Source organism: Salvelinus alpinus, chromosome 33, assembly GCF_045679555.1.
Source record: "Salvelinus alpinus chromosome 33, SLU_Salpinus.1, whole genome shotgun sequence".
Lineage (NCBI taxonomy): Eukaryota > Metazoa > Chordata > Actinopteri > Salmoniformes > Salmonidae > Salvelinus > Salvelinus alpinus.
This window is the reverse complement of record NC_092118.1, coordinates 17,772,955-17,785,657: the sequence shown is the minus strand read 5'-3', so window position 1 is coordinate 17,785,657 and position 12,703 is coordinate 17,772,955. Positions and strand designations below refer to the sequence as shown.

Here is a 12,703-nt window from a genome sequence, read left to right as displayed (position 1 = left end):
TTTGTAGAGTGGTCTTATACAGATGTCAGGCTATCCTCCAGGACATGTGCTGTTTTCCTCTGGAACATGACACCTGTCTATTCTGAGCATGACATCCCTGAAAGCTGCCTTACCGGCTCCTCTATTCCTTCCCTGTGGTCACACACTGTCCTATAAACCCCTCGGTGCCATTCTGAGACATGGAACAGGATCTCTGGATCCATTTGCCTCTGCTGACTGTCTGTCTGACTGTCTGACTGTCTGGGGGAATGTCAGTTACCAAAAAATCTGCCTTCAGTGTGCAGTCACTTCTCACCTTACGGGTCTTGATCTCAATCACATTGTGAGGATCTCATGTTACTGTATGGTATATTGGTGTAATGATTGCATTGAATATGTCATCAGTGTTTCCAAGATTTTTCAATGTTGATTTAAGAACATCAGAGCATTCTTTGTGTGGGATCTTTTTACATGGCGAGAGTTCACTGCGTTTGTCAGCTATTTGCTCATTTATTTGTGTGAAATGAAGAAAGGAATGTGGCGCTGGATAAGGTCAAACTATTGTGTGCCAAGTGGATTACATACTGTCTGTCAAACTTCAAATAGCTGGACAGACATTATTTGTGTGCTTTGTGTGTCTGAAGTTTGCCCCGATAAATCTTTCTCCAAGTCCAAGAGGACATGTGGTTAACACACACTGCGTTGGTCAGACAGGCCTCCAGACGGCAGACGGCTGCTTCACCTCTCTAGTGCCTGCTTCTGTGTACATTTATTATTTTCTCCTCTCTAGATGAATGACATTCACTGGGGCCGGCCAGATAACGCAGTGTTTTTAACCGTGTCCAAGACGCTCTCCTTTGTTTTGGCACCGCTGTCTGAAGAAACAGCCAGATTTCTTAGAGTTGAGATAGTACAAGCGAGTTATGAGGGCTGGAGAGGGGCAAAGTTGTTGGCGGGATGCTGGAACATATGTTTTCTTAGATTGTTGTCCAGCTCTGAGGCGTAATGTCTGCTTATCAGGGGTTGAGGGCTTACTTCCTGGTTTCCTTCAGTTCTCTCGGTAATTAACTGCATTACGTGTTATTCCCAGCCCTCCCATTGTTTTCCTTTGAGTCGTCAGCTTCCCATTGTATTTTGATAGCTAGAGGCTGTGTGGAGCAATAACGATGGACATCAAGTCATTGTTTTGTGTTTTACTGGTCTAGCAGTATGTACTATATTGCTCAGTTTCTATGGCCTTGGCTGATGTAGTAATGGGCACACTTATTAAGTTATTGGTCAGTGTTTACTGCCTTAGACCATGTATTGCCTGGTTGGTTGTTATTAGACCAAGTCTTAATACAACCTGACACTGGTGTTGTTATAAAAGTATGTGAGGTGTTAAGGTGACTTGGGTTTCTTCTCATTAAATGTGCTCCACTACCAGTCTCATTGCATGGAGCTGCATGTGTAACTGAGGGGGAATTTAAGTCACAGCTGATGGCTCATGTGGTATGGAAATTAAACCTATTTTGATTCTTATCAAGAATGTAAGCGCATGAGCAACCATGCTAATGAGAGTGTCGGTTATAACTCAAATTGAATAAATGAAACATTCCAGAACATTGGTTAAACAGCTAGTGGTTAAATAATTGTTTTGGTCTCAGAGAAAATGTGCCGATTATTTACAGTATAATGCGTATACAGGTATGTGTGTGTTTGAGGGAGTGTGTGTCTCTGGCTAGCTCCCTGTAGCTGTTCTGCCTTGGCAGGCCAGCTGTAACAGGTACATACTTCACATCTCTGGAATTTCTCCTCTGGAAACTGATAGCATGTGCACTCATCCCTCTGAAAAATGCACTGGATTACCTGAGCTCAGAATAACCTTCAGGAGATATACTATATACTATAGCTCTGCCTCAGTTTTTGTATACTCTGTCAGAGTCATGAGTAAAGTGTCTTTAAATAACAAAGTTATGAGAACTATTATCTAATACAATAACAGGTAACTGAGACAGCTGTGGTGTACTGTGAAAGCACCAGTGATGGGATGGTTTGTTTGATATAATAGGCATAAAATGAGTAGCTAGTGTTTGCAAATGGATTAGTCATTAGCCAAGTCATAGATGGGCAGATACGATTTAAAAAACAGGTACGATTGTTAAAACCTGTACAGTATGGTGAAATTGAACGTCCAGGCTCTCGTAAAAACAGCTTGGAATGGCCATTGATCCCAGCCGCGGTCTGCTCTTTGTCTCTCTCTCTCTCTCTCTCTCGCTCTTTCTCTCTCGCTCTCTTTTTTATACGTGTGTTTTTTACGGGTGCTCTGTGGGTTGGTGCTGTCTGCCTGCGGATTGCCTTTCCATGCTGTCAGATGGAGATCATGGGTGAGGTCATGGGATTCCATCTGGGACAATGTAGCATCAGCTCTTCTAGCTGACCATACAGTGCCTTCGAAAAGTATTCGGACCACTTGACTTTTTCCACATTTTGTTACGTTACAGCCTTATTCTAAAATGTATTAAATATTTTTTTTCCCTCATCAATCTACACACAATACCCCATAATGACAAAGCAAAAACAGGTTGAAAGGTTTGCTAATTTATTACAAATAAAAAACGTAAATATCACGTTTACATAAGTATTCAGACACTTTACTCAGTACTTTGTTGAAGCACCTTTGGCAGTGATTACAGCATTGAGTCTTCTTGGGTATGACGCTGCAAGCTTGGCACACCTTTATTTGGGGAGTTTCTCCCATTCATCTCTGCAGATCCTCTCAAGCTCTGTCAGGTTGGATGGGGAAGGTTGCTGCACAGCTATTTTCAGGTCTCTGCAGAGATGTTCGATCCGGTTCAAGTCCGGGCTCTGGCTGGGCCACTCAAGGACATTCAGAGACTTGACTTGTCCCGAAGCCACTCCTGCATTGTCTTGGCTGTGTGCTTAGGGTCGTTGTCCTGTTGGAAGGTGAACCTTCAACTCAGTCTGAGGTCCTGAGCGCTCTGGTGCCGGTTTTCATCAAGGATCTCTCTGTACTTTGGATCGTTCATCTTTGCCTCGATCCTGACTAGTCTACCAGTCCCTGCCGCTGAAAAACATCCCCACAGCATGATTCTGCCACCACCATGCTTCACCGTAGGGATGGTGCCAGGTTTCCTCCAGATGTGATGCTTGGCATTCAGGCCAAAGAGTTCAATCTTGGTTTCATCAGAGCAGAGAATCTTGTTTCTCATGGTCTGAGAGTGTTTAGGTGCCTTTTGGCAAACTCCAAGCGGGCTGTCATGTGCCTTTTACTGAGGAGCGGCTTCCGTCTGGCCCCTCTACCATAAAGGCCTGATTGGTGGGGTGCTGCTGAGATGGTTGTCCTGCTGGAAGGTTCTCCCATCTCCACAGAGGAACTCTAGAGCTGTGTCATTGACCATCAGGTTCTTGGTCACCTCACCTGACCAAGGCCCTTCTCCCCCGATTACTCAGTTTGGCCAGGTGGCCAGCTCTAGGAAGAGTCTTGGTAGTTCCAAACATTTTTCATTTAAGAAGGATGGAAGACACTGTGTTCTTGGGGACCTTCAATGCTGCATACATTATTTGGTACTCATCCCCAGATCTGTGCCCTGACACAATCCTGTCTTGGTGCTATACGGACATATCCTTTGACCTCATGGCTTGGTTTTTGCTCTGACATGCACTGTCAACTGTGGGACCTTATATAGACAGGTGTGTGGCTTTCCAAATCATGTCCAATCAATTGAATTTACCACAGGTGGACTCCAATCAAGTTGTAGAAACATCTCAAGAATGATCAATGGAAACAGAATGCACCTTAGCTCAATTTCGAGTCTCATAGCAAAGGGTCTGAATACTGTAAATAACGTATTTCTGTTATCTATTTTTTATACATTTGTAAACATTTGTAAAAAACTGTTTTCAGTTTGTCATTATGGGGTATTGTGTGTAGATTGATGAGGGGAAAGCATTTATTTAGTCAATTTCAGAATAAGACTGTAACGTAACAAAATGTGGAAAAAGTCAAGGGGTCTGAATACTTTCCAAAGGCGCTGTGAGGGCAGTGTGTGCTAGCTTTCATTAACCAACACAGAAAGACCTCTCCAGCAGGTCTTTATACTGTAGCTTTTTTAAAAACAATTTGTGAAGCTTGGAGCACAAACCTCTGGTTGTATTTAAACTTTCCAAGCAGAAGTTGTAGTTACTGTATGTCTTAGTTGGAAATGGTCTGATATTGTGATAGCCGCATATTAAAATTGCTTCCTGAAATGTTGCTTTGGGAGTACAACTACTTGTTAGTGGTAGACCAAGCGGTTGTTTACTGTAGTTCAACAGAAGTCCTTATGTTTTTTTTTATGAAATCTATACAGAAAAAACTGTTGCAAATACCATCATGTTGTCACATCTAACTTGTCCAAGAGAATAAAGCAGGCCTTTCAGGATTTTCTCACCATTTGCTGTTATTTCAACAATGGTGTGAATGGAGATGTTGTGTTGTACCATAACTTGCATGGTAAGGGGAACACGCTTACCCCACAGATGCATAATAATACATCCTTTGCATAAACAAATTACCCTGCCCCAAGCTAATTAAAGCACCTGTATGCTATGCTGAGCCCCTCCCAGCCCTCTCTCAGCACTCATGAACATTACATCACCAAAACACACTGATAACAGCCTACAGAATGGGCACAGAGTCATGAGCACGCCATTGGATATCTGTGGTTGAACCATTGACAGAGCTCGGTAGGCGTTGCCTCTGGTTCCTTGTTGATAGAGCAGTTCAGCGCTATGTGAGGCATGCAGCGTTGGAATGCAGTCTGGGGCTTGGCTGTCTCCAGAGCGAGGCCTGTAGGGTTTTGTGTCTGACACTGGGGCAGGAGCCGGGGGTCACTATGGTGTGTGTGTATCAGCCTGGGGACAGAAGTTGACACCCCTCCCACATTGTCCTCAATACGAGCTGGCATCCCATTATCCAGGATGAATGACTGTAAGGCAAAGAAACAACAACAGCGAACAGGATGCAACATATACAGCTAGTTTGGGCCAAACAGGATTCTGTAAGATAGGAGGATTTTGTTTGTATGAGAACTGGCATGTTTTCAGTGACCACAAATAGTGCTCATGTTCCAGGGAAAATCCTTTCAGACTGTATTTAGTTATTTTTTGAATTAGCCCACTGTAATACAGTCCCAAAATGCATCATCATGAGTGACACTTTGCTTCTTGAAAATCCTATATCTTGAAAACTCGACTGCTCGACATGCAAAACATTTTGAGACTGTATCAACTGTGGACTAATACCTAAAGATTTTTCCTTTAAGTATGCCTATTTAGAGTTTCCAAAATGCATCACTGAAAGCTGTCTGAGAACCAAGACTTGGTTCAAGGACTTGACAACAGAAGACAAGTCTCATGTATCTTTGCTCCAAGCTAACACCTCCCATATGGAGTTGCTTATCATGTGGTATATCGATCTCTCAACAGATGGCATATCGATCTCTCAACACCTGCTGCACAGTGGAAGAGGAGAGGTGGTGTCACTCGGCCCAACTCCAGTAGGCAGCAGAGCAGATACACTACATGACCCTTTGCTGCTATAACAGCCTCCACTCTTCTGGGAAGGCTTTCCACTAGATGTTGGAACATTGCTGTGGGGACTTGCTTCCATTCAGCCACAAGAGCTTAAGTGAGGTTGGGCACTGATGTTGGGCGATTAGGCCTGGCTCGCAGTCGGCGTTCCAAGTCATCCCAAAGGTGTTCGATAGTGTTTAGGTCAGAACTTTGTGCAGGCCAGTCAAGCTCTTCCACACCGATCTCGACATTTCTGTATGGACCTCGCTTTGTGCACGGGGGCATTGTCATGCTGAAACAGGAAAGGCCCTTCCCCAAACTGTTGCCACAAAGTTGGAAGCACAGAATTGTCTAGAATGTTATTGTATGATGTAGCGTTAAGATTTCCCTTCACTGGAACTAAGGTCTAGCCGGAACCATAAAAAACAGCCCCAGACCATTATTCCTCCTCCACCAAACTTTACAGTTGGCACTATGCATTCGGGCAGGGAGAGTTCTCCTGGCATCCCCCAAACCTAGATTCGTCCGTCGGACTGCCAGATGGTGAAGCGTGATTCATCACTCCAGAGAATGCGATTACACTGCTCCAGAGTAGTGAGCTTTTCACCACTCCAGCCAACGCTTGGCATTGTGCATGGTGATCTTAGGCTTGTGTGTGGCTGCTCAACCATGGAAAGCCATTTCATGAAGCTCCTGACGAACAATTCTTGTGCTGACTTTGCTTCCAGAGGCAGTTTGGAACTAGTGAAGCTACGCGCTTTAACACTTGGCAGTCCCATTCTGTGAGCTTGTGTGACCTACCACTTCGCGGCTGAGTTGTTGTTGCTACTAGACGTTTCCACTTCACAATAACAGCACTTACAGTTTACCGGGGCAGCTCCAGCAGGGCAGAAATTTGACGAACTGACTTGTTGGAAAGGTGGCATCCTATGACGGTGCCAGGTTGAATGTCACTCAGCTCTTCGGTACAGGCCATTCTACTGCCAATGTTTGTCTATGGAGATTGCATGGCTGTGTGCTCAATTTTATACACCTGTCAGCAACGGGTGTGGCTGAAATAGCCGAATCCACTCATTTGAAGCGCTGTCCACACACGTTTGTATATATAGTGTACCTCCCCCAGACCCTGTGGTGTTAGTTGGGGTGGAGGTGGAGAGTGGGGGACGACACCGCAGCAGGTCCTGCTGGGCTGGGCTCACCTCTCCCCTGGCCAAGTCCAGCACAGCCCAGCCCTCTCCATGGATGATTTGAATAGCAAAGGACTGCTATTCCCAAACCTCACAGAAGCCATGGTCCCCACCCAAAAACTTCCCATATTTTTAGGAGAGGTTTCCATGTTATGCTTTAATGTTGTGCTCTGGTGTGGATTCCCTGGCATGATTTTCAAATGTTTGATTAGTGGTTTTTGAAAGAGGGGATTGAATTATTTTTCTTGTGTCAGTTAAATCTTTTCAATATATGGTGTGTGAGGGTATTGCTACAAGTAAAAGTAAGCATATGTAAGCCTCATTCATAATTAATGAAGAGTTTTCGGTCTCTCAGTTAAGGTGTGGCCTGAGTACCACCCTGGCCACTCAATGATACAGAGAGGTTATCCTCAAACTAATATTCTGTTTCACTTTTATCCTTCGGACCTGTCGAGACATCAATATTATCATAGGGTATTCAATGGCTTTGAAATCCTATAGGGGAGCGGAAAAAAACCCCACAACTCTCAACATGGTCTCACAGCATTTCGTATTATTCTGTAAGTAAAATTCGAGACATTACATTTAGTATGTGTTACGTTTCATATGGTATGTATTCATTTGTGGATGTTGTATGATATGTTATGAATGACAATTTGTATGATAAGTTACGTATTGCAATTTGTACAATACGTTATGAATTTGCAAAACGTACAATATGTTACGCATTTGCAAAACCTCTAATATGTTACAAATTCACATTTGTTTTGGCTAACATTAGCTAGGTGGCTAATGCTAACATTCGTTTTTTAGGGGTTAGAGTTAAGGTAAGGAATTAGGTTAGGGTTAGCTAAAAGAGTTAAGGTTAGGAAAAGAGTTAGCTAAAATGCTAAGTAATTGCAAAGTACCTAAAAAGTAGTAAGTAGTTGCAAAGTTGCTAATTAGTGCATATCACTCATACTAATTTGAGTGTCCCGGATGTACATTTACTATGTAATGTAGACCTATGAGACTAGTCTACAACTCTAGGTAGTATATCCAGGGGAATGTGTCCCCCTTCTGCGGATGAAAAATGAACCTCTGTCCAGTTTTCAGCCGCAAGACAAGCACTTTTTTCTCCCTGCTTAGCAGTATGTCCGTGTCCACTAGTGCCAAGTCAGTGATGTGCAAACAGGCATGGGCCGAACTGTCTGACCTCACTGAGCTGTCTGGTATTTTTATCCATAGATTTGGTCATTAGAATGAAATGCACTGTACTTTGTAAATGGAAGCCATGATTCATTAATGTGTTGATATTCTCTGTGTTATTGTATTTCATTTAGTTCATAGAAATGTTTTGAAACACGTTTCTATTTTGAGCTTTTGAACTTTGCCATTGACTTTTGGAAATGTGCACTCTTCCACAGTCCATTGTTGACCAGAAATGAAGACAATCATTATCCCAGGATCTATCTAGAAACAATCAGTTAGTATGGCATGCTGTATTAGTTTGTCAGAAAATAAAAATGCTTTCTTTGAGAGCTCAAACACATCTATTCTTACACTGGAAATATAAGTCAGTGATTTGAAGTAAAATAAATGCAATGAAACCTGTTCTGTAGAAAATCAGTGATTGTTGCAGGCTGATTAATTGACTGTCTCCCTAATTGTCTTCCCCATGCCCTAAAGGAACTTGTCTATTCCCTCTGTGATTATTCTGAAGAAGGCCATTGAAGGCCGAAACGTCAACCATTTAAACTTACATAATAAAACTAAGAATGGTTAGCGAGGGTTGTGCCTTTTCCTGTCCAAAATTTGACTGTTTAATTTTTTCCCCAATGTTCCATAAAGTTCCATCTGTTAAGGATTCTACACTTCTAAAGGCCGTGCAATGACATCAGACTCAATATGTTTTCTCTGTACCTCCTCAGATTGGGCATGACCATGGGGGCCAGGCTGTGGGTGTAGCCACTGAGACAGCTGGGGGAGAGCGAGAGAGGAGGAAAGGCAAGCTAGCACCAGCCAAGCACCCTGCACTCCTCCTGGGAAAGATGGGGGAGACAGAGGAGGAGAAGGACCAGGCAGGGAAGCTGTTTGAGAACTTCATCCAGGCCTCCACCTGTAAGGGCACCCTGCAGTCCTTCAACCTCCTGTGCAGGCTGCTGGATCTAGACCCTCAGGACCATGAGACATTCTACTGTAGTCTGAAGACCAGGCTCACCTCCTGGAGGGCCAAAGCCCTCTGGACCAAGCTGGACAAGAGAACCTGCCACAAGGAGTACAAGAAGGGCCAGGCCTGTGTGGGCACCAAGGTAAGCTAATAGCCACTCACCATGACATTCGAAGGACACTTGCTTTGCATCATACAGAGGTGTTGTATATACCTCTGGTGTTATTTTATTTTAAAAGTAGAACATTTGCAGCCATCCACTTCCTTATGTCTGAAACACAGGCTTCTAGCGAGGGCAATTTTGGGGCTTCACCATGTTTCATTGAAATGTACAGCTGTGTGTCATCCGCATAGCAGTGAAAGTTAACATTATGTTTTCGAATGACATCCCCAAGAGGTAAAATATATAGTGAAAACAATTGTGGTCCTAAAACGGAACCTTGAGGAACACCGAAATTTACAGTTGATTTGTCAGAGGACAAACCATTCACAGAGACAAACTGATATCTTTCCGACAGATAAGATCTAAACCAGGCCAGAACTTGTCCATGTAGACCAATTTGGGTTTCCAATCTCTCCAAAAGAATGTGGTGATCGATGGTATCAAAAGCAGCACTAAGGTCTAGGAGCACGAGGACAGATGCAGAGCCTCGGTATGACGCCATTAAAAGGTAATTTACCACCTTCACAAGTGCAGTCTCAGTGCTATGATGGGGTCTAAAACAAGACTGAAGCATTTCGTGTACATTGTTTGTCTTAAGGAAGGCAGTGAGTTGCTCCGCAACAGCCTGTTCTAAAATGTTTGAGAGGAATGGAAGATTCGATATAGGCCGATAGTTTTTTATATTTTCTGGGTCAAGGTTTGGCTTTTTCAAGAGAGGCTTTATTACTGCCACTTTTAGTGAGTTTGGTACACATCCGGTGGATAGAGAGCCGTTTATTATGTTCAACATAGGAGGGCCAAGCACAGGAAGCAGCTCTTTCAGTAGTTTAGTTGGAATAGGGTCCAGTATGCAGCTTGAAGGTTTAGAGGCCATGATTATTTTCATCATTGTGTCAAGAGATATAGTACTAAAACACTTGAGTGTCTCTCTTGATCCTAGGTCCTGGCAGAGTTGTGCAGACTCAGGACAACTGAGCTTTGGAGGAATACGCAGATTTAAAGAGGAGTCCGTAATTTGCTTTCCAATGATCATGATCTTTTCCTCAAAGAAATTTATGAATTTATTACTGCTGAAGTGAAAGCTATCCTCTCTTGGGGAATGCTGCTTTTTAGTTAGCTTTTCGACAGTATCAAAAATAAATTTAGGATTGTTCTTATTTTCCTCAATTAAGTTGGAAAAATAGGATGATCGAGCAGCAGTGAGGGCTCTTCGATACTGCACGGTACTGTCTTTCCAATCTAGTCGGAAGTCTTCCAGTTTGGTGTGGCGCCATTTCCGTTCCAATTTTCTGGAAGCTTGCATCAGAACTCGGGTATTTTCTGTATACCAGGGAGCTAGTTTCTTATGACAAATGTTTTTAGTTTTTAGGGGTGCAACTGCATCTAGGGTATTGCGCAGGGTTAAATTGAGTTCCTCAGTTAGGCGGTTAACTGATTTTTGTCCTCTGACGTCATTGAGTAGGCAGAGGGAGTCTGGAAAGGCATCAAGGAATCTTTGGGTTGTCTGAGAATTTATAGCACGACTTTTGATGCTCCTTGGTTGGGGTCTGAGCAGATTATTTGTTGCGATTACAAACGTAATAAAATGGTGGTCCGATAGTCCAGGATTATGAGGAAAAACATTAAGATCCACAACATTTATTCCATGGGACAAAACTAGGTCCAGAGTATGACTGTGACAGTGAGTAGGTCCAGAGACATGTTGGACAAAACCCACTGAGTCGATGATGGCTCCGAAAGCCTTTTGGAGTGGGTCTGTGGACTTTTCCATGTGAATATTAAAATCACCAAAAATTAGAATATTATCTGCTATGACTACAAGGTCCGATAGGAATTCAGGGAACTCAGTGAGGAACGCTGTATATGGCCCAGGAGACCTGTAAACAGTAGCTATAAAAAGTGATTGAGTAGGCTGCATAGATTTTATGACTAGAAGCTCAAAAGACGAAAACGTCTGTTTTTTTTTTGTAAATCGAAATTTGCTATCGTAAATGTTAGCAACACCTCCGCCTTTGCGGGATGCACGGGGGATATGGTCACTAGTGTAACCAGGAGGTGAGGCCTCATTTAACACAGTAAATTCATCAGGCTTAAGCCATGTTTCAGTCAGGTCAATCACATCAAGATTATGATCAGTGATTAGTTCATTGACTATAACTGCTTTTGAAGTGAGGGATCTAAATTTAAGTAGCCCTATTTTGAGATGTGAGGTATCACGATCTTTTTCAATAATGGCAGGAATGGAGGAGGTCTTTATTCTAGTGAGATTGCTAAGGCGAACACCGCCATGTTTAGTTTTGCCCAACCTAGGTCGAGGCACAGGCACGGTCTCAATGGGGATAGCTGAGCTGACTACACTGACTGTGCTAGTGGCAGACCACTAAGCTGGCAGGCTGGCTAACAGCCTGCTGCCTGGCCTGCACCCTATTTCATTGTGGAGCTAGAGGAGTTAGAGCCCTGTCTATGTTGGTAGATAAGCACCCCTCCAGCTAGGATGGAGTCCACTCCTCAACAGGCCAGACTTGGTCCTGTTTGTGGGTGAGTCCCAGAAAGAGGGCCAATTATCTACAAATTCTATCTTTTGGGAGGGGCAGAAAACAGTTTTCAACCAGCGATTGAGTTGTGAGACTCTGCTGTACAGCTCATCACTCCCCCTAACTTGGACGGTGCCAGAGACAATTACTCGATGCCGACACATCTTTCTAGCTGATTTACAGGCTGAAGCTATGTTGCACTTGGTGACCTCTGACTGTTTCATCCTAACATCGTTGGTGCCGACGTGGATAACAATATCTCTATACTCTCTACACTCGCCAGTTTTAGCTTTAGCCAGCACCATCTTCAGATTAGCCTTAACGTCGGTAGCCCTGCCCCCTGGTAAACAGTGTATGATCGCTGGATGATTCGTTTTAAGTCTAATACTGCGGGTAATGGAGTTGCCAATGACTAGGGTTTTCAATTTGTCAGAGCTAATGGTGGGAAGCTTCAGCGTCTCAGACCCCGTAACGGGAGGAGTAGAGACCAGAGAAGGCTCGGCCTCAGACTCCGACTCGCTGCTTAATGGGGAAAACCGGTTGAAAGTTTCTGTCGGCTGAATGAGCGACACCGGTTGAGCATTCCTACAGCATTTCCCTCCAGAAGCCATGAGAATGTTGTCCGGCTGCGGGGACCGTGTGAGAGGATTTGTACTAACGTTACTATCTGTACTTACTGGTGGCACAGACGCTGTTTCATCCTTTCCTACACTGAAATTACCCTTGCCTAATGATTGCGTCTGAAGCTGGGCTTGCAGCACAGCTATCCTCGCTGTAAGGCGATCGTTCTCCTGTATATTATGAGTACAGCGACTGCAGTTAGAAGGCATCATGTTGATGTTACTACTTAGCTTCGGCTGTTGGAAGTCCTGACAAACCATGTCCAGATAAAGCGTCCGGAGTGAAAAAGTTGAATGAAAAAAAATTGAGTGAGGGAGAAACTAAAAATATAAACATTTAAACATTTAAAAAATACATTTAAACTCAGTTTTTCACAATTCCTGACATTTAATCCTAATAAAAATGCCCTGTCTTAGGTCAGTTAGGATCACAACTTTATTGTAAGGATGTGAAATGTCAGAATAATAGTAGAGAGAATGATTTATTTCAGCTTTTATTTTTTTCATCACATTCC

The 12,703-nt window shown here is 43.5% G+C and overlaps 1 protein-coding gene across 1 annotated transcript in view; it reads left to right on the top strand.

Moving 5' to 3' along the window:
• Positions 1-12,703, top strand: part of LOC139562948 (F-actin-monooxygenase mical2b-like) — a 56,363-nt gene that overhangs the window by 8,818 nt on the left and 34,842 nt on the right. Inside the window, 1 exon segment of the mRNA XM_071381142.1 lies at positions 8,633-9,013. Coding sequence (XP_071237243.1) covers positions 8,753-9,013 — 261 coding nt within the window. The 5' untranslated portion in view covers positions 8,633-8,752.